The sequence below is a fragment of the Opisthorchis viverrini genome (genome assembly GCF_000715545.1).
Source record: "Opisthorchis viverrini unplaced genomic scaffold opera_v5_40, whole genome shotgun sequence".
NCBI lineage: Eukaryota > Metazoa > Platyhelminthes > Trematoda > Opisthorchiida > Opisthorchiidae > Opisthorchis > Opisthorchis viverrini.
In genome coordinates, this window is record NW_008751694.1 from 118,197 (window position 1) to 139,923 (window position 21,727).

At 43.5% G+C, this 21,727-nt stretch overlaps 2 protein-coding genes across 2 annotated transcripts in view; one reads left to right on the top strand and one right to left on the bottom strand.

Annotated features, from left to right (window-relative positions):
* Positions 1-5,029: 5,029 nt before the first annotated feature.
* T265_02869 (hypothetical protein) overlaps positions 5,030-21,727 on the top strand; it is a gene marked incomplete at both ends in the record, with an annotated part of 49,209 nt that continues 32,511 nt past the window's right edge. The window contains 7 exons of the mRNA XM_009167222.1: positions 5,030-5,149; positions 5,182-5,431; positions 5,463-5,549; positions 11,187-11,274; positions 14,346-14,424; positions 14,585-14,666; positions 19,199-19,284. Of these exons, the coding sequence (XP_009165486.1) occupies positions 5,030-5,149; positions 5,182-5,431; positions 5,463-5,549; positions 11,187-11,274; positions 14,346-14,424; positions 14,585-14,666; positions 19,199-19,284 (792 nt within the window). The remainder of the gene's footprint in view (positions 5,150-5,181; positions 5,432-5,462; positions 5,550-11,186; positions 11,275-14,345; positions 14,425-14,584; positions 14,667-19,198; positions 19,285-21,727) is intronic.
* T265_02870 (hypothetical protein) overlaps positions 7,898-21,727 on the bottom strand; it is a gene marked incomplete at both ends in the record, with an annotated part of 55,621 nt that continues 41,791 nt past the window's right edge. The window contains 2 exons of the mRNA XM_009167223.1: positions 7,898-8,131; positions 21,259-21,306. Coding sequence (XP_009165487.1) covers positions 7,898-8,131; positions 21,259-21,306 — 282 coding nt within the window. The remainder of the gene's footprint in view (positions 8,132-21,258; positions 21,307-21,727) is intronic.

The following is a 21,727-nucleotide window of genomic DNA, read 5'->3' on the forward strand; positions in this document are numbered from 1 at the left end:
AGATTAATTCCGGCAATGAGGCGATCACTCAGTTGGCTTTCAAGTTGTTGGCCGTAGTCACATTTTGCAGCCTGTGTTTGCAGTTGGAGGACAAAATCACGAATACTCTGAGATTCGGATCGAATAAGCGAATTGAATTTCGCTCGTTCTGCGGCCACAAAATTGATAGGCTTAAAATGACTGAGAATTAACTTCTTTAGAACATCGAATGTGCAATCGATCGGCGCCGTAGGGAATGATAAATTCTTCACAAGAGCATAAGCATCCTTCCCAATGTAGTGCAGGAAATAAGCTGTCTTCTTTTTATCATCCAGATCCGATTTGGTAAGACACCAAATGCTGAAGCGTTCCAAATAATCCTCCACCTCCCGTGCAGTTGAATTTACACTGAGCGATTCCAATTCAGATAACATTGTGATGAAGAGAAAAAAATTCCGGACCGCGACGCCAAATGTGATAATTAGAATAGTGGTAGGTATCGTAACTACCGAATGTACGCGAAGTATAAAAGTCCGAATATGGACGAATGAATATCGTATATTTTCGTATATCGCGGGCGTACTATATATCGCATCGTAAAACAAAGGCATATAAAAATACACTAAACAGAATGAATAGAATAGAGTCAATGTTCACCACATCCACCACACGTTGAATGAGCGTGCGGGTGTTTATAGTCTCTAATAGGTTGGAACCTTAAACGTTCAGATCTTCTCAATGTCGGATTGTCAGGTTCAGTGTTTGTTTCATGCTCATCAGAACCATCTGTAAGAGAATCAGAAAGGTCATTAGTGTTTGAAGCAACAGACGTATTGCCGCCAAACTGACCTCTAGCATTGAATTCGACCTGATCAACATGCCGTCTGTGACTTGAGAGATCTTCGAGGTCAAGAACCGTGACCATACGATTCCCGTTCCTCCCAATAACAACACCAGTAGATGGACGTAGATCGTTACCCTTGAAAAATGTTACGTCGGCAGTCCCAATGCATTCCAGGTTCGTGCGTAAGGATCTCGACTTGAATAGCTCTGCTGGACTCTTACCAGTAATTGAATGAGCAGCATTCCTGTACTGCATCAAGAAATTATCAATACCTCGATCAAGATCATGAAAAGTAACAGGGGAAATAGAATTGATGGCAGATTTCAAAGTTCGAACAAAATTTTCAGCGAGTCCATTAGACTGTGGATGACGGGGAGCAGTAAATAAATGACGACAACCAAGTCCTTTTAACCAATATTCGAGAGATTTCGCTGTGAAGTGTGAGCCGTTATCAGTGACCAAAACAATTGGTACACCTTCACGACTAAATAGTTTCCTCAAAGCATACTGAGTAAACTCAGAACTCGGGGATGTCGTGAGAAATACTTCCGTCCAGCGTGAATAGGAATCTACAACCACCAGTGCATAATATTTGTTCAAAAATGGACCGCAATAATCTGCATGAATGCGTTGCCATGTTTCACAGGACAATGGCCAAGGAATCCATTTGGATGGTTTGGAATGAATTTTGTGTGTACAATTCATACAATCCTTAGCCGTACGCGCAATGTCTGCATCCAACTCTGGCCACCAACAAGTAAGTCTGGCAAGAGACTTCATTTTGTCGATGCCTAAATGTCCGGAATGCAAATCGGATAAAATGGCACTTCTGTGTGTTGGTGGAATCACGACACGATCGTTATAACACAACAATCCATCAGGTGTCAATGCTAAACTGTCTCGACGAGCATAAAATGCGGGAAATCGACGACGTTCTTGGTGCGTCCATCCTCGTCTTAATGCAGAGATAACGGATGAAAAGTATTTTCGGGTATCACGCACAAGCTCGTCTCGTTTAATCGGAAGCGGTTGTACTAACAAACAATCAGAAACATTAGATTGTGATAAACTTTCTGGAACTCTGGATAGATAATCGACGTGCTGAATGGATTTAGCACCACGATGAATAATGTCATATGTATACGAACTGAGAGCGATGCTCCAACGTTGAACCATGGCTGCGGATGACTTAGCCAATGATTTCATAGGATGGTATATGAATTTCAAGGCTTCATGATCGGTCACAATCGTGAATGGTTTACCAAAAAGATACTTGTGTAGTCTACTTACACCCCAGTAGACAGCAAGAGCTTCACGCTGTGTTTGAGAATAGCCCTGTTCGGCTTGTGTTAGTCGACGGGATGCACAAATGACAGGACGGCCATTTTGTTCGAGAATAACACCTAATCCAGTTGGAGACGCATCAGTTATAACGGTTGAATGATCTTTCGCAGAAAATGGTTTCAAAATAGCGTCAGATTTAAGATAATTGAGTAAAGAACGCAAAGTTTTCTCATGCTCAGATATCCATGAAAATGTTTTCAGAGATAACAGTTCAAATAGACAATAAGCTTTCTGAGAAAAGTTAGGTATGAATCGGGAATAATATTGCAATGCACCAAGTATGGAACGAAGTTCGGACAGATTAGAAGGGGATGGAGCATTGACTAAAGGCGATAAACGTTCATTATCAGGAGAAAAACCATTTCCATCAACAGTGTAGCCTAAACAGAATAGTTTGGAAACAGAAAATGCACATTTCGAAGAAGTAACGGCAACATTTAAGTCATGAAATCTTTTGAATAGTGCAAGCAGCGTGAATCCGTATGTAAACTTATCAACATCATGAACTATCACGTCATCTTGATAGGATACAACACCTTCAAGACTGTCACTAATTGAATTGATCACATCTTGAAATACAGCAGGAGAGACATTAAGTCCGAATGGCAAGAAATTATATCGATATAATCCAAATGGTGTATTGATGACTGTGCATTCACTAGTAGCATCATCAAGTGGTATCTGCAAGTATGCATCCTTCAAGTCTATTTTTGAAAAGATTTTTGATCCCGCTAGACGATACAACACATCTTCAGGTTCTTCTGTAGCACACGAGCGTTGAAGTAGGCTTTTGTTGAGTGTCAATCGATAATCGCCACAAATTCTAACAGTTTTACCATCAGACTTTAATGGCGTAACAATCGGCGTAGCCCATTTGGAAGACTCGACAGGTGTCAGAATACCTTTTTGGCACAATGAATCTAGAGCTAGACGCACTGACGCACGCAAACCAAAAGGTACTATACGTCGTTTGAGGAAAATCGGATCACCAGAAACCAAGAGTTTCACTTTTGGTATGCGCATCCGGTGACTTCGTTTGAGGAAAATCGGATCACCAGAAACCAAGAGTTTCACTTTTGGTATGCGCATTCCTCCGGTGACTTTGGAGCAGCTCGCGATCGGCTGTTTTAATTAGGTTACGTTGAAATTTGAAGTAAGTAGTGAATTGTTAGCGTTAAGCGCACGTAAAACTTTGAGACGGATTACTGAATGACCGGAATTCGATACAAGAAAATTACAATCAACAAAGTTACCACTGGAAACTTTGACTGGTACAGTACATGAACTAGGAAGCGGTAAAGCATGTCCAGTGATACCTCTAACAGATAATTGTGTCGGTTTTAAAACAGCAGTAGGATAAAATGCTATAACATCTGACTCAGGAATAATGGATTCGACGCTGCCAGTATCAATGATAAAACTATGCTTTTTACCAGAGCCTGATATGAGCGTCTTCGACACATGCATAGAATTCGATAAAACGGATAAAAACATGGATGAGATGTTATCAGTCAAAGGTTTGATATCAGAATTTGAGTCGACAGTCAGTCTACAAGCTCCTTTGGACTTACAAACATTCTGAATATGCCCAACCTTACCACATGAAAAACATTTTGATTGGCGCTGTATGCAAGCATATCTGGAGTGGTCCTGTCCACACGAAGCACATTTGCCGAGAACTTTTTCGGTTGGCATATTTGACGATTTTGAATGTTAAAATTCAGTTGGTTGTTTTTGTTATGATAACGCATATTGGTTTCAAATTTACCGTGTGGGCGACCCCCCAGCCCTTTCGACGTTGGTGCATTAAATAAAACGGTCTCGTTGCAGTTAGTTACTTCTTTAACATCCCGGTATTGCTCGCAAATTTTTCTGATCGATATGAAGCGTTGATCAGTCTGTACTAGGAGCTTTTGTTGTAGATCTGGAAGATTAATTCCGGCAATGAGGCGATCACTCAGTTGGCTTTCAAGTTGTTGGCCGTAGTCACATTTTGCAGCCTGTGTTTGCAGTTGGAGGACAAAATCACGAATACTCTGAGATTCGGATCGAATAAGCGAATTGAATTTCGCTCGTTCTGCGGCCACAAAATTGATAGGCTTAAAATGACTGAGAATTAACTTCTTTAGAACATCGAATGTGCAATCGATCGGCGCCGTAGGGAATGATAAATTATTCACAAGAGCATAAGCATCCTTCCCAGTGTAGTGATGGAAATAAGCTGTCTTCTTTTTATCATCCAGATCCGATTCGTTAAGACACCAAATGCTGAAGCGTTCGAAATAATCCTCCACCTCCCGTACAGTTGAATTTACACTGAGCAATTCCACTTCAGGTAACATTGTGATGAAGAGAAAAAGTTCCGGATCGCGACGCCAAATGTGATAATTAGAATAGTGGTAGATATCTTAACTACCGAATGTACGCGTAGTATAGAAATTCGAATATGGACGAATGAATATCGTATATTCTCGAATATCGCGGGCGTACCATGAATCGCACCGTAAAACAAAAGCATAAAAATATACACTAAACAGAATGAATAGAATAGAATCAATGCTCACCACAGGATCCACATATTGATAAACGGGATCGATGCATTCGCCTAAGTTTCCCGGGTCGGTTTTGTTCTCTACTGACTGATACAGCGGTGTGCGGCAGTCGACCATGCTTCGCCGGTTGAAGGGTCAGGATAAACTCGTGACGAACTCCGTCGAAGGTTGAATCACCGAATCAAGCGTTTTCCCTCAGGCCTTCGGTCTATGTGGACGACTGTTGATCTTATTGTTTGAAACATATAATTGCAAGGACTCACGCGCAATATCATCTCCCGGGCTTTCGTTTTCCGGGCAGTGTCCAATGATGGAGTACGGTTATCCTGGCTATGTAGATGGTTACTACCAAACGCAAGAGGAAGAGGAGGAGGAGGAATGGGATCGGCAGGCGTATTTGGATCCCATGTGGGAGATTCAGCAGAAAAAGGTGAGACGATGAGGTCGCTTTCCAAGCCGTAGACTTTCACTGCATGGTGTAATTCCTATCTCAGAAAAATAAACACTTCAATTGAAAATATCGAAGAAGATTTCCAAGATGGCCTCAAGCTTATCCAGTTATTGGAGACCCTCTCAGAGGAGCAGCTTCCTAAACCAGATCGTGGTAGAATGCGGTTTCACAAACTGGCAAACGTGAACAAAGCTCTGGAATATATTCAGAGCAAAGGAGTTCAGCTTGTTTCCATTGGTGCCGAAGGTTTCATGGCTCCTGGTGTTCCGTGTGCTTATTGTCTTATTTACAGAGATTGTGGATGGAAATATAAAAATGACATTGGGTATGATTTGGACAATAATCCTTCGGTTTTGTATACAAGATATCACAGTAGAGGGTGAGTCTCAAAGAGCAATGCTGTACATTTCGATTGTTGATTGCCACGTATTTTACGTCATTAAGCTATTTCATTGACTTCTCTTGGAACCTCTAGGCTGAATTATCTAAATCTCACAGGGCATCCTGATGCCCAAGTAACCACAGTCGTTCATGCACTGTATGGATTCAGATGACTAAGACATGTGTCATTATTTTTCACTGTTAATGGCTTGGCTGCATATAATGATTAGCTTTCTGGGAACTTCGAAGGTAACACAAGTGCAATCGGGGTAACAAACAATGTGGTTGTGTTAATACGCTAATGTGTGGTCTTGGCCACGAAAATTAGGTAAGATGCATAGCATTCGACGTCGATAATATGCAGTGAATGAACAGTAACGCCTCGATCGGTGGGCCGAATACTGCAAGCAGCACCTGGCGTGGGCACCAACTGTCATTCACCTGGAGCACACAGTTGACTCAGCACCCTGGACGGTTAACGTGGAGCCCTCCAAGGCCTCGGAGATTTATGACTGAATGTGTTCTCTCAAGCGTCCCGGAGCTTCTGGTCCGGATGATTTTCTACCCGCGTCCAAAGATGGGGTTAGATTCTCAATCAACGCTTGCCTGATTTATTCACCTGCATTTGGGCAAACTGTCCCAGATCGCTGGGCGAGGGGAGTCGGTGATATTGCCCATTTTCAAACAAGGGGCTCGTAGTGAATATGGTAACCACAGGGGCAGCTTAACCCTGGTTGTAACTAGACTGCTGGAGTCACTTGTGATGGTGGTTCGTGGAACAATGACTCGAGAGCAGCAAACGGGGTTGCGTCGACCAAACAGTCACGCTCCGTCAGGTGCTAGAACAGCGTCACACGTACGAATGATACACTGTTTTAGTATTATTGGAAATCCAGGGCTCATTCGACTTGGTTGACTGGTCTGTTCACCTTGTCACACTTGCCCATCAATAAACGCCCCGGACGTTTTTGAACATAATAAATTATTTATATTCTCAGACTTGTGGACTTGTGAGAGTATCCGGAGATCTCTCCAGAAGCTTTCGTACGCAAAGCGGCGTCCATCGGGAGTTTCAGCTCTCTCCATTCCTATTTAATTTCGTGATTGATGAGGTAATGAGGCGAACGATGGAGGGTCTTCAAAAACCCTGTGACGGAAACCTTGTCTATCTGGAATATTCAGATGACATCGTTCTTGTCTTCGAAGAGGAGGAGAATGCGCAGTTTTTGGATGAACCGATGAGGGCCATCACGTTCTTTAGTATGCACTTTGCACTCAAAGTGTAAGGCTATTCTCGTGGAACTGCAGTCACTAAACATTCCACCCACAATCCAGGGAGAGGCACCGAGAGTTGTGGAGCGTCTTACGTATCTTAGAAGTTGTATTAGTTTTGTGTGACAAATGAGGTCATTGCACGGCTCCGCAAGGCTGGGGTCGAGTTTGTTGATTAAGGACAGAGTGATATATCCCTGAATTTCAAGGGACTTGTGTGTCAACTACAGCGTGGACTGTTTTATCGTATGTCTGTGAGACTTAGTCTTTTCGAGCAGCGGAACTGAGACTTCTTCAGATGTTTGACAGTCGTTGTCTCAGGACCATAGCTCGTGTGGGTCGGTGTCGGCGAATCCGTAACGAGGCCGTTAGAAGGCGAGTTTTCGGCTGTTCAACAGGGATTTCCGGTACCAGAAGCTGCGTTGGTTACCCATGTATTGCGCATACAGAACCATCGTTTCCCAAAGAGAATGCTGTTTTCAGTGCCCATTTCAGGGTAGCGAAAGCAGAGATGGCCAACCCTTGACCTGGTAGAGGGGCATGAAAGATGTCACAAAACGTCCGGGTACTGTTGGACCAACGCACCTTCCAGGATAGGAGCCGCGTGTTCCCCAATGCCCCTGGTTGAAGACGCTACAGAATGTATTGTGTGTGTATTGCACCAGCACCTGGTGCTGGTGCTAATTTGCTTCACGTGTGGCGTTGAAAATGCATTTCCCTAAATCCCAAGGGTCGCGCGTACCAGACTTAAGTAAGGGCTGTGTTGTATGGATGCAAAACGTGACATTTGGGGACCGATGTGGTGAAAGTCTTCAAGTTTTTAACCACTGATGCCTCAGAAGCGTTGGGTGGTATTAGCGGGTTAGTAGGTGATTAGAAAATGGGTATTTGGTTGTGCGGCATATACTTTACCCGATTAAAACATCTAGCACCATCAACTGTGGTGACCCGGTCATTTGCTACGCATACCTAAACACCATCTGCCGTGAAAAGAGTTGTTTTCTGTGTTTCCTTTGGAATAGCTCAAACCGCTAGGTGGACAATGTTTGACGTGACAGGAGGGCGTGAAAGAGATCACGAAGGATTTGGGTGTTCTACGCCATCCGTGATCGGGTCCGCGTGACTCCACCTGTGCTTGGCTGGAGCCATTGCAAGAAATGACGGTTGATCAGTATCAGTGGCGTTCGTGCTGGCAGTTTTTTCCACATCGCCTGATTGAGCAGTTGGATGTGTAGGTAGCTCAGAATGCTTGACATAGGCCAGCACTATGTCCCCTCCCTCACCCATTGTTTCTCCCATCTTTTCGCTCTATAGCTATAAAAATAACTAGATGATCTGTATGATTTTTCGGCAGCGAAGCATCAGTGTCGATACTGATTTTGATGCCTCTGAGGATGATGATCAACGGGTATCCAATCAATTAGTGGAGCGTGCGCTCGGCTGATCAATGCAATACGCACACTGGCACATCCGGCTGCGGCGGCCCCTGCATCACCAGAGATGCGCAGCCGCGACCCGGTAAGGAGCGAGGGTGTAGTCAATTCGTAATTGTGACATGTATCCTAGTTTGACAGGCAGCGTACATCAATGCAGACGGAATCCAGCGGGCGAGCAAAAGCCACTCGTTGCCCTTCAGTGTGTGAACAGTAAACGCAGCCAAGTTGAAAACACACTTCGAAGTATTTAGGTTTTCACTGTAGTCGGACACAAGTTGCAGCTGAGTGTGATGCACAGTGAACCAAGTGGTCAGTTCTATTTCTGGGACCTGCAGAGTGAGTATTCAGATTTGGGTGGGATAGGGTCGAAGAGGGAATACGTGAAAGTGTAAGAGTCGAGGTGTCAGCGGTAGCATGATTTTGTGATCCAACTGGTGACCCCACACGATGGCGGATTTAGCATGAGAGTACCGTAACTTGTAAGTCTCATGGTTGTACGTGGACCGGGATGTTGTCCGGGCCCCCTGATTTGGACATTTGGTCAATTAGAATCCTCGACCAAAGCATTTGGCTCAAGAGCCTTACCATAAAGCAGCTGTCTGACTGAAAATGCAAGGGGATTACCGTCCTTTTATAAGTCACCATACATGTTCAACCCCCTGAAGTGGATACCAGCAGACCTTCAGCCAATGACCAACCATTGACCATTGACTTTGTACGTTTTGCATGGACACTACACAATATACCTCAATGGGTCACGGAGGCACACAAACCGTCACATCACGGGAAGACCCGGTTTCTTTGTGACGGATTACGTACTGCAAATATGCATATGAAAAACGCCAAGGATGAACTCAACGTTTTTATATTTCACTCTCCGCCTGTTTGGTGATCCAGAAACGATGACTTATGAAGTGGATGTCTAGAAAGCTGCCCCATTGTCAGTGGTATACGCGATTCGCTAGGTTGGATTCCAGTGGAGTCCGTTCGGTTATACAGCTTCGTCTAGTTCAATGCTTATCGACCTGGAAGACTGTGTCTGTGCCTCAACGGACTGCAGTTCCGACGCCGAGAAGGATACATTCTATCAGTGATTATCCGGGTTCATTTCAGGAAAGCTATATCAACAGGCAATGAGTATGATGGTACACGCAAATCCCTCAAACGCCAAATCGTGTAGAGCCTAGGCAAAACCCCGTGGGCTTTGATGGACACTGAAAGCTCAGGAGGTGGAGAAAACTTGCCGCCGGTAACAGCCATGCCCTGTCCAAAATAGTACGATCGATCGGCCGTAGGAGAGAAATGGTCCGTGAAATGATAAATGAAAAAGATGGCTCATCAATTCCTTCGGAAAAACGCCGGCTAGAAAGATGGGTCAAACACTCCCAAGAACGGTTTAGCTGGCCTCCTGCAACGCAGCCTCTAGAGACAATGCACACAAGCGAATGAAGTGTGAATGGTGATTGCTTTCCTGAAGGAGAAACAAAATGCGAAATATCGGTATTGAAGCGTGAGAAAGCATCTATCAGGAAGGTCAGAGTCCTGAAAGCAACCACTGAATGCCCGATATCTACTGGGACTCTCAGCTCCGCTAGATGCTGACCAGACATACAACGCCCCCTCAATGTGCAGCACGTCACAGTCTTGTATCAAACTCAGACAACGCAAGCCAGCGTTGATCAAGGTTAGATAACGACCCCGCAATATGCAGCGTGTCACAGCCTCGTACTAAAGCCAGGCTGTCAGCGTTGGACCAAGTTCAGACAGTGTCTCTCCATTCAATAGCTTGAGGCGTCGTATTTTCGCATTCGCTTGTCCGGAATATAGCTGTTGCGTTCCCTCCTGTAAGTCTTTTTCCCGGCACTAGGCATTGGAGCGGGTCAGCAGTCGGATACAACAGATTGGCGAATCAGCAGGTATAACAACATCAGGACCAGGCGGTGTGTATCCAGCTTTTTTCAAATAAGGGGAAGAAACTTCGATGATCCATTCGGCGAAGCCGACTGATGCGATATGGAGTAGGGAGGTTACATTTGACTTTCAAGTGGATACACTTTGAACTGCCCTGCTATCACCTAATTCGAGATTCTATTTTACTGGGAACTCAAACGTAGGCTTGTTAACCTGTGGTAACGTCAACTGACGGACGCTGGTGGTCGATCTGTTGCATCATGACTAGGGTTATCGTTGACCACAACAGAATACTGTGTGGGGTTAAGTGACAGCGTAGTCTTTTTGGGGTTGTCGTTTTCACTGGCTCACACTGAAACACAACCTAAACGGCGTAGATGTATCTTTTCAGCCATATATATACACCAAAATGGTTGTTGAAATGTGGGTCTTGATACTTCCTCTACATTTCTTGGATCGTTGATTTAAACAGATAATGCTGTCAGCAAACTTTACATTCACATCACAGTAAAGCTACATGTTTTCTTGACGGGACTCACCGCTTATAAGGGTGCTGAAACTTCGCACATTCAGCTGAATAACATAGTAAACAGGAGATTCATTCGGGATTTGGTTGAATCTCCCGAAAACACTAACACTCGCAAACAAAGTTTTTCTTTTGTTTGTTCATCTCCGTGAACCCTTTTACAGTGATGGTCTTTAATGTCTTCAATTTGTCGACTGAGTTCACACGCCACAAACTGATTTCGGATGAGTTTTTTGTGACTGCGATATTGGATGTACGTTGATTACTTCTCCAGTTTTGGTGACCTGTTGTCTAACTGTATTCACTGTCAATAAGGACCGACTTGACGTACCGGTTACTTCGACCCGTTTAATTTTTTTTCGTTTGTGCTGACTAGTACCCAGGATGTTCTCTTGCGACTACTACTAATATTACTGCAGCTGTTATCAAAACACAAGTTTTTTCCCACCAATCTACCGCTGCTAATTTACTTCTTATATTTGTTTGCCAGAATTGTGCGCTAAGGAAGGTCTTCTCCTCTGGTGCCAGAGAAAAACGAGCCCCTACAAAAATGTGAACGTTCAGAATTTCCATATGAGGTAAATCCTCTCCCATTTTAAATATTACGGTATTTACGGTATTTTATATCGCGCTGAACATCTAAATTTTTATAGCTCGATTTCGGCTAAACTTTGGAGTCATAACTATCCAGTGTAGGCACATAGCATTAAGCTTGAGTTTTGTCCATCTGTTAACGAGTACACTATCCTCTTGTTCGGACATCCCTAAGTTCAGTCATTAGCAAGTCAGTTTCTGATATTTAAGTTGCACACAATTTCTTTGAAAATGCTGGTGAACTTCTGAATCGCATGTTTGGTTTCATTTTCGAACTGTGTACTGACCGGAAGTATTTAACTGACCCTACAGGAAAACTTTAAATATATGAACTCACGATTTGAGGGTCTCGATAGCAAAGTCCAACCAGGCTAGTAAACACGAAACTTAGTGTATGAGTTATCCAGGTATGAAATTTTCACGCTCTCGAAGTACGTATTCAACATAGCTTGAATTGGGTAATCACAGTGCCTGGCTTGAACAAAAAAGCTGTGATCTCTACTCATTAGAGGTTAACAACACATCGATTGACACACAAAGGTTTACAACAAATAGTTCACTCTGATGGTGAGTGAGCTTGGTGTAGGTTTATACCGATATGTTAGAATGTGAATGATGTAATACCCACTGCTCAGTTATTTCAGAGTACGACGCAGATGCAGATTATTACCACATGGTGGCCGCAATCGATAGGTCATAGAGACATTCGGTGTACTCCATAATAATGATGACTACTGTTCCTGGTAAGCGGCTCAATCGATTTGTTAGTGGTAAGTCCCGGTACCAAACCGGCATTCAGCCTTTTTAATGACGAATTGTCGTGTTCCGCCAGATGGGGAAAATTACCAAGCTCCTAGAAGGAACGAGATTCGATTTCACCTGGTCACTGAAGTGTCTGTATTTTTAGAATAATAGATAGCCAGATAAACTGATATTAGAGATCATCAGTAAAGCACAGCATTATCGGAATGACTCGATATCTATCCTAAGGTGTATCGACAGGAATCCCAAGACCAATGCATATTACGTTATGATGTCCTAAGGAACAGGCTTTGACATAAAACTCGTCAGGACACCTTACCTTGGTATCTAGCTCTTTTAGACACCTTAAGAAGTTTGTAAGACCTCTTAAAACCTCAATGTTTCAATCTCGAATTTATATAAAGAACTTTTGACTCTGGCAAGGTAGAGTGGCTGACGCGGAAACATGCCCTGCACAGGCTAACGCTAGTATGCTGGGTTAGAACTGTTCCCTTCTCCATAAAGGCTACCCTAACGTAAGGGGCGTGTGTATTGTAAACCTGGATTAATATCTACAAATGATTAGTTTACACCATTCCGGGGAGCGCTAATGACCATTGACAGCGTCGTCTGTCCCCGATCAAATACTCGAGATAAACTGATAGAAGCCTAATCGATCACAGTCGCCTTCAGGCATTTTGCACCACGCCACTTGTTTTCCTCCAGCCTTTCGGTTCCAACCTCCTATTTTTGTGAGGAATTCAAGGCAAATTATTCAGTGGCTGGGCATTCCTGGGGTGCGTCCTTGGCAGTGGTGAAGCACGAGCCACGTTTTCCTTATGAAGACGGTAGATTTACGTGAATTTTTCCATCCGATTTGAGAATCCCATTGTCTACTGTAGGGAAATGGACCTACATCCATCTGAATACTCCGAACAGTGTCTATACAGACTAGTAAGGACTAACTGGGGGTATGATTCGGGAATGTCTATGCAGACACCAGTCGGCGCACTACATAGGTGGTAGTTTCTGTAGGATATTCTGATCCCGCAGATTCACTTCAGATCTTCGATCGCGAACACGTCGGCTAAACACAGTTGTATTTCTCATAGAGGTGCTTTCAATTGGAACCTACCAAAGGCTCTCTGATGGATACTGTTTTGCCCACAGCCGTTTTTGAACCCGATTGATCTACTGTTTTTCTGCCTGAAGTACTACCCTTTCAATTCACCTTTCGGGGGTTGATGAAGAGTTGCTCCTTCTGAGACATCGTACACTAGTCCACGGTTAATTAAGAACACCAACTTTGGTTTTCCATGTAGTTATCCACACTCGAAGGGTCGGGCAATTTCTTGTTCTTTGTGTATAGACACTGGCTTTTTTCGGAAACCAAAGGCTGAACTGAAATACCTTGGAAATGGGCTTGGACTAGAATCATGATGACTGAGCGAAAACAGCAGATTTTCTGTCGTCCCGACTTCATTCAGTTTTTCACTCGTGACTGTGAAAATAAGCCCCACACACGCGAGACATTTTGACCCGATCTAGTTGTACAGAAGTTCCCGTAGAGATGACGCGCCGATCTTCATCGGAAATATCCGCGATTCGAAGTGTTTTTGAAGACAACGGTTGTGGGATTTATTTGTTCCTGTTGTTGGATACTTTCTTTAATTGACATGTGGGATGACTCATACGTCAAAGTTCACACCGCTTTTGAAGATGTCAGTGGAATAAAAGGGCAATGTAAACCATCGAAGCGACGAACACAGTCACAGTAAAACCATCTGCAATGACCATTCCTCACTAGTGACTGTATTGTATAACCTGTTGGCTTACTGTTTTGGCAGCCCAACTTGAATTACTGCCTTTCTGGTAGTAACAGTTAGGCTGCCGAATCATCCGCCACATTGTTTTTTTTTTTGAAATTAAGAATGCATCCCAAGTAACACCAAAACAACACGCCACAGCGTCCATTTCTCTGAAGCGGTCCCATAGGCAGACAGCACAGTGTTTTTGGAGACAATCAAAACGCTTGTGAGTGACATTCAGATGTCGCTTTATCACCGCCTGTACGAAGTTGGCTAGACGCAGACGTGTGAAGTTGTTTTTTTTCTTCTATCTAAATGAAATATCTCCTCAAGCCATGTTAAGTGATCGTGAAAGCATTCACCTCGCTTTGTAATTTCGCTGGAAGCACCTACACTTTTGTACACACCACTGTTCCACGCAGACACTCATCCCATATGTTGGCTATCGGTGGATCGATAAGTTAACCACATTCCATTTTCTGTTTCACCACTGTCTCCCGTATCAGTTGGAAAGATGGTCTAGCTTTCTGCGCTTTGATCCACCGGCATCGACCGGATTTGATTGATTACGCCAAATTGTCAAGGGTAAGATTTATCGCATGTGTCGTTTGTTCCGTATGCGAGCGTAAGAACCGGCATGCACTTCAATTCAAGATCATCCGGCATGTCCAAAGCGGGAATGCATTACCTTGAGTTAATAATACATTCACCACCTATCGTTCACCCTAAATTTTTTCCTCTATAGGACAATCCCATTCAAAATTTGAATTATGCATTCGACGTGGCTGAAAAGCATCTGGATATTCCTCGTATGTTAGATGCGGAAGGTGAGCTATTCTATTTTGTGTTCATGAGTTTTTACGTATACTGTTCACTCGAAACAATTCACACAGACCAGGTTCTTTCAGAATAGTGGTAGAAGTCACTGCATGGTTCCATGAGGGTTTGAACACGTCCGCTACTTTGCTAAACCTGACAACTTATACAAGACACACTATTTCTGAGACTGTTGAACACTGTTCGACAACCTACTGCTGGTTTCACCCTCTTTCGGATCATCAGTTGGGCGTATTTCCCTAGTTTTCATCCACCTTATGTTCTACGTGAACACCAAAGTGTGTGTAATTGATGAAATGTGCTGATTTACGAATTACATTTATGTGAACGGAAGACTCGATTGGGTCTCGTTCATGACATTCTTAAACTGAATGTGCTGCACCATTTTGGCACTATTCAGGATATCGGAGCATATTTTCTTGACGGAACACGTCACTCATAAGGTTGCTACATAAGTGCACTTTAAGGTTACGGAATTCGAAGTCTACTAAATTGTGTCATCATCGTCGGCAGAAGATGAGTGTTCAACCAAAGATGCTCTGTTGCCGCACACTGGTTTGACACTGAATCAAACTAGTGTTCGGAAACCATGGTACACGCGTTTTAAGGAATTGCTTCTTTTGTTCGGTTTCATGCGTCGTGTTCCCTTCACTCAGTTATTTCCATCTTATGCTTAAAGGCTACAGATTGGCTACAGTGCTCAGGCGCAGCGTCACTTCAATAGTTTAGAGCGACTGGGCGACTGTTCAGTCTGTTTTGGTCACAAAGGACTTTTGGCGCTGGCATTCATTATCGCATGTTGCTGAGAAACGGGTGGTTGGTCCTTTGGCATTCGGGTCCTTTTACTTCAAGTCGGCCCGTAGCGCTGGCATAACGAACCCTGCTGGTTGGTGGAACGGCGGGACTAATTGGTGTTCAGCGTAACCCCACGTTAGTCGACACACCTCGATGAGTGTGCGCTTAGGTAGCTAATCTATTTCGACAAGTATATTCCCCTTGGGAGTCCATGTGGTGTAGTCTGTGTGATTACGATTGTTACAGAATGGGTTAATGGCACACAAAAAATCCAGTGTGTGACAACTAGTAATGGAAGGCCAACTTGTTGAGGTGTCCATGTACGGTATGAACTGGCTCCTGCAGTAAATAGTTCGATTATAATTTTGTAGTGTATTTTCTATCGCATTGGGTTACCTGTCTTCTTTTCCGAATGTTACCGTCGGTTCAATATCATATCACAGGCACTGGGTTTCACTTTCCACCGACCGAACAACTGTGCATACAGTTTTCAATGGAACTTCCTTCGGGAAATGTAAGGTAAAGGTCAATATACAGTCACTTGAGATGTGGAACGCTGAAGCTCTTTTACCTACCCCCATGCTCTTTGTTTGGTATGGGAGATGGGTCAACAACTAGGCACTGTTAGGTTCGCCGAAGTATCTGCGCGTGTCCGGGTTCAGCTGAAACCGCCACTCGATTTCTCAGTGGACATAGATTTTGCACTCGGTTCCGCATATAGATACATTTTGCTCCCGATTTCGCATCTAGCTACGTTGTGACCTCAAATTATGTAATGGAGTTAGGCGATGCAACGAGAAGACGCACCTTAACCAGGTTTAGAACAATCTTTTGAAACGTACAATGGATATCCCTTAGGAAGCCTCAAAACTCGCAATACCAAAGTGTGGAGAACGGTTCTGGATCAGTCGAGCTGACATGTGTTGGTGTGCGGTCATCGGAAGGATGAGTGGTCGTCATCTGAATTCCACTTGACCTCAACCCCCCTCAAACTAGATTATCCGAGCACTCACGACCCCACAAAGACTAGGGAAAATCTACCAGTGGCCACCGAGGTGAATCATCAACAGAAGCACCCTGAAGTGGAAGATTAACGAACCAAACCCGATCGGAATTAATTTGAACCCTCCCAATCCACAAAAGCAAGATTTTGACAACTTCACTAACCGACAAGAGCTGTTAATTGACACTCAACACTGATCTAGTGTGATAATCTGAAGAGGACTGACTTACTGATTGGTTCCTCGTCTGCCTTATAACCTGGCCAATTTGGTGACCTGCTCACTTGGCCTGATAAAGCTTTTTTGTCAAAAGCGAAACGTTGCCCAAATAAAAACTACCGATTGTTTATCAGGCTCTTCTGAAAAGAGTAAAAGATTTTCTATAGAGGAGAATGTCGGTAGCTCAGGTAGCGTAGATGGTCGTTGGCTTGTTCGCTGAGCGGTTGTGCACAACCGCTACCCCCCGGTTACGCACAACTACGCACTGAGATGTCACCTTTAGTGATGAAACGTTTGCAACCAAACTGCCCAGCTCAGCGAACAAGCCAACGACCAGAGTAAAAGATGTTTAACATGATGAGCTGACAAAGGAGTTTTGTGAAGTAGTTATGTGAATGCCTAGATATGTGTTCGACTCCTCGTGGAACTGTGCAACTCTCAATGAACAATTCATATACACTTTGTAAATAGTTCACTTTGGAATACCGTTCTTGGTAAATGTACTCATGAGAGTGTGGATTTTTCCCTTTGGCTTCATTTAATGGACCGGGTTATTTGACCTGATTGGTTATGGACTGGCCGGTTTGTTTGGAACCATGATCTTTTGAAAAATATCCGGTAATCTGACTTGTGGATGTACGCGTCACATCCAATACTGTTCCCGAACACCCATTGTTTAACACAAGGTGAATTCGTTTGTGTCAGTATTTTTTCACTGTTTTCGAAAAATATTGGCAGATCAAGCAACCCGCATTACATCCGTCAATTAACAACCGCGTTTTACCAAAGCTTACTTTATCATTCGAGTCTAATTTCCGGTAGCTATCCGATCTCACCGTTTGACGAAGTATCATCACTATTTAGATATATTATCACTCTCTGGTCAGGAAGCTCTTCTGTAGCACAGAAACACACGGAGTACCCAAGGTGCATAGTACTTCTGGTTGTTGGACACTAGACGCAGACACCAAATATTCTCTTGTTTTTCGGACTACCGGGTTATAGATGACTCGGATGGATTACAAAGGTTTGAGTACCCCGTTATCTTTATCCTAAGAAAACAGCTTTTTATACATCCATATATATATATATATATAATGGCTAAAATAGATGGAAAAATGACACGACGCCACATCGCCAACAGACGGGATGAGATGAGTGCTGAGAAACAGCAACGTCGACAAGCTGCTGGTTGGAATCGGTACTTCGGAAACTTTTCATTTCAGATTGGCTGTTCGTGGACAGCTGGCCGTTTTTTAGTCAAGGCTATTTTCAGGATCCCTTCGCCACCTGGGTTGTTACCTAGACCGAATTTAGTAACCTCAGGTGAAGTGGTCATTTTGTTGTTAGGAAGAAGCTGATTTACGAATTTTTATAGATTCTTCAACTTAGTTTTGGAAAAATCGATGGGTCTGGGTCCGTTTGCTGAATTTATTTCCGGGAGTGTTCCTGAAGATGTTTCCCATGTGAATCTGAGAGCCTCTTTATTCTTATTGCTTGTCGGATTTCCACACGTAAAAACAGTAATTAAGTAGATCAACTCCATTTACCGTAAATTCTCAAACAGTGTGAAACGGATTCGTTTACGGTTTACTCTGTGACAACCGAAAATGGCTTTATCTGGTCGATAATCCCTATATGACTTTGGGAAACATGATGGATCACCGAATCCTACTACTGTTTCCAAGGCTAGTAATTTATCACCAATAGGTGCGAACGGATCATATGATTTCAAAAGAAACAAGGCGATTTGTTTAGCAAGAAGATGGATGAACTCAGCACTCTTTTGTCATCGTAACTTTCCGAAACAATCGTTCCGGGCGGAAACGGGTTCTTGTCAGGGCAGGAAGCGTGATCAGGTGATTTCTCTGAACATTCAGAATTGGAAACGCTGCAAATGAATGAAACTCTACCCATAGGTATAGTTGTCTAGTTTTTTCGGCAACCGATATATCATGAAAACAGTTGCAAGTTTACCTTCAGTTGTTAAAAGATTGAACAATACCAACCGCTTCGGTGACAGTTGTTCAAGAATGGTGAAACGTTTATTGGAAAGATCACGGTATCATCAGATTACCAGACGAGCAGGTGGTTTACATTATGATATCGATGACTCGGTGCACTCTGTAAGAAACTGCTACTTTCAAAACAGTGAATACGCAGATGTGAGACACCAGACAAAAATTGCCACGAACGAAAGTATCCTTCCAGACAATAAGCACTATGCCATTTTGTCCGTCAAATATGGGTTGTTAACTGCATTTTGTAGTTTTGAACCAGACATTCTCACCTAACCAGACACTGTGTTTCCTCATTTTAACAGCCCATGTAATGTACCCTAAAGTACTGCATATCTGGGTCATTCAATTGTTGGTGTGGAACCTTCAGTCTTTCTGGCTCAGAATGATCTCCATTTTCCACATACTAATCAGGTATTTCTGATGGTCTAAGTTCCGCATCCTGTCTGTCCGAACGCTCACAGTTTTCATGCTTTTCCCTTTTAACAGATATGGTGAACACAGTAAGGCCCGATGAACGATCGGTGATGACTTACGTCTCCGCCTATTATCATGCCTTCGCGGGTGCACAGAAGGTAGGTTTTCGGTACCTACACTAATCAAATGAATGATTACTACGTGCCGCATGCACAGCAGGTTGGGCTCTCATACGTCTATCTCAAAAATGTCCTCCATCGGTCAACTTCACAATTCTATGGCCCCAACGTTATATATATATATATATATACATATATATATATATATATAGTACTCTCAATTCCCGGAGCTTGCATGTGTCGCAACAAACGTGTTTCATCGACTTTTTCGAACTCCCCGTAGCAGATCATTCGCAAGGCTGGTACCTGAAGCAAATCCATTAGCGATCTTTAATAACATCCTGAGAAGCGATCTTTGATTTATGAAATCAGGTTGTTGGATGTGTAAAATGAAATTCCAGTTTCGGAGTCCGGCCTGGGCATATTTTTGTGGCAAGTTTCTTCATAACTGCAACTTGTGCTTCTAGAGGTCCATTGCGTGACGGTCGTTGTTGACGCGTTGTTCATAGCGTTTAGTCCCTCCCCGTCCCTTCGGCAATCTTGCAAAAAGGAGTAAGCTGGGTATCAGTGTTTTGACGTAAACGGGAGGGGATAAATTTTCAAATATTTTACAATAAATAAAGAATAAGTTTCAATATTTGTCTCCGAACTAATCAAAGGTATTGTAACAAGTACGGAAAACTGCGTGACACACATAAGTTCACAAGCGTTTGCCACAAAGTCCGCAGTTTGGCACACGGCATAACTATCGTCCGGACGCCATTCATGCATCTACCATTTTCGGTGCTGGGTGTGCGTATTTGTGATGTCTGTATGACCAGGTGCTGCGATTTCGTCACAATTTTCACACAGCTGAACCTCACTATGGCGTGGTCTGGTCTGCTCAGAGAGTCAACCAGTTGGCTACACTTAACAATATATTGAACCTAGGTGTCTCATCGGCCACACCTTGCAGCCCGTCGTAAAAACTCAGTTTGATTGATCTGCTGCAAATGTAGCTCGGTAGACAGCCACCACAGTGAATGCCTTTCGGGTGGGCCGCCACACTATGAACGCAACTGGTTCCAAAATAGATGTACACCTTGGACATGCTCACTCAGAGCGAACCAGACGTCTCATATACCCGAGTTATCCACTGGATCCCTGCTACTGCACTAGCAGTTAATGCCTACTACCAATACTGGACTTAGCCAGCTTGTAGCGCCCGACCTTCAGCTTCATCGTTTTACTGTAGTACTGACATTTCTGTCACAAGAAAAATCAAGCGGAATTTGTCGGCGGAGCCTACATGTTTTGAGGCCTCCGAGGAGCATTTTTTGGGGCATAATACATGACGTATTTTCCAGTTCATCCCCCTTCGCCAATGCTGAGAGTCTTTACTTGACTTGTCAGTTTTAGAGATTCGCGATCACTAGTGTTTTATGGACCGTTACGCACCTTGGGCACTGTTGTCGGAGCTCACCAAGACGATATTTCCGAGGAGCATTTTTTGGGGCATAATACATGACGTATTTTCCAGTTCATCCCCCTTCGCCAATGCTGAGAGTCTTTACTTGACTTGTCAGTTTTAGAGATTCGCGATCACTAGTGTTTTATGGACCGTTACGCACCTTGGGCACTGTTGTCGGAGCTCACCATGACTAGACGATATTATGCAGAATTGGCTTGTTTTATCCACTGCTCTAACTTTCGAGAAACTGTTAAATGTTTATTAGTTTGGGTGCTTCGAACAAAGAATTTTATGAATTTTTTTTCAATTTTTCACTGCTTAATGGGCACGGTTTCAAGGAAATGGCGTTCAAACTCGAGAAGGTCCTGTGTGAAACACACCTGACACTTTCAACGGTGTCCAGCGTTGTAAAACGTGCAGCACGCGGCAAACTAGAGGACTCACGTGCTACTGTGAAGATAGTTATCCCGTCAAGTCATTCCTTAAAAGTTGCGCATTGTTGAAACGATTTGAAAAGCCACATTTATTTGGCTACAAAGGACACTAGAATCAGCTGAACTTACTGAGGGATCGGCTGGTGACAGAATCACATGACGGATGTCACCCAAGGCCTAAGATGAAGCAGAACTAAAAAATTTCTGATATGGTTTCTTTAANCAGTCATGTGTCACATTCAGCAGGAATTTCACACGAGAAAGATTCTTCCGTACATGTGAACTGCATCCCCCAACTTTGACTGGAAAATTGTCCTGATTGTTGGCTTATGATATACATATATTTTGTCCGTGTATTCAACTGGTCTCATGACATACATATCCTCTTCTTCAGGCATTTGCCTCATATCCTTCGCGTGGAAAACTAACGATAATGACTGGACATCCTTTTGCAAATTTGTTTATTTTGATCACTTGAGAGCCCATCGAGTAGGTATTTCTCCTAGCCCCTTTGAGAAGAATGAGTAATTTGTTAGCTCACCTTGATTACCTGACTATTGAGTAAGGCAACGTTCGGTGTAACAAGGTGACCTGACTA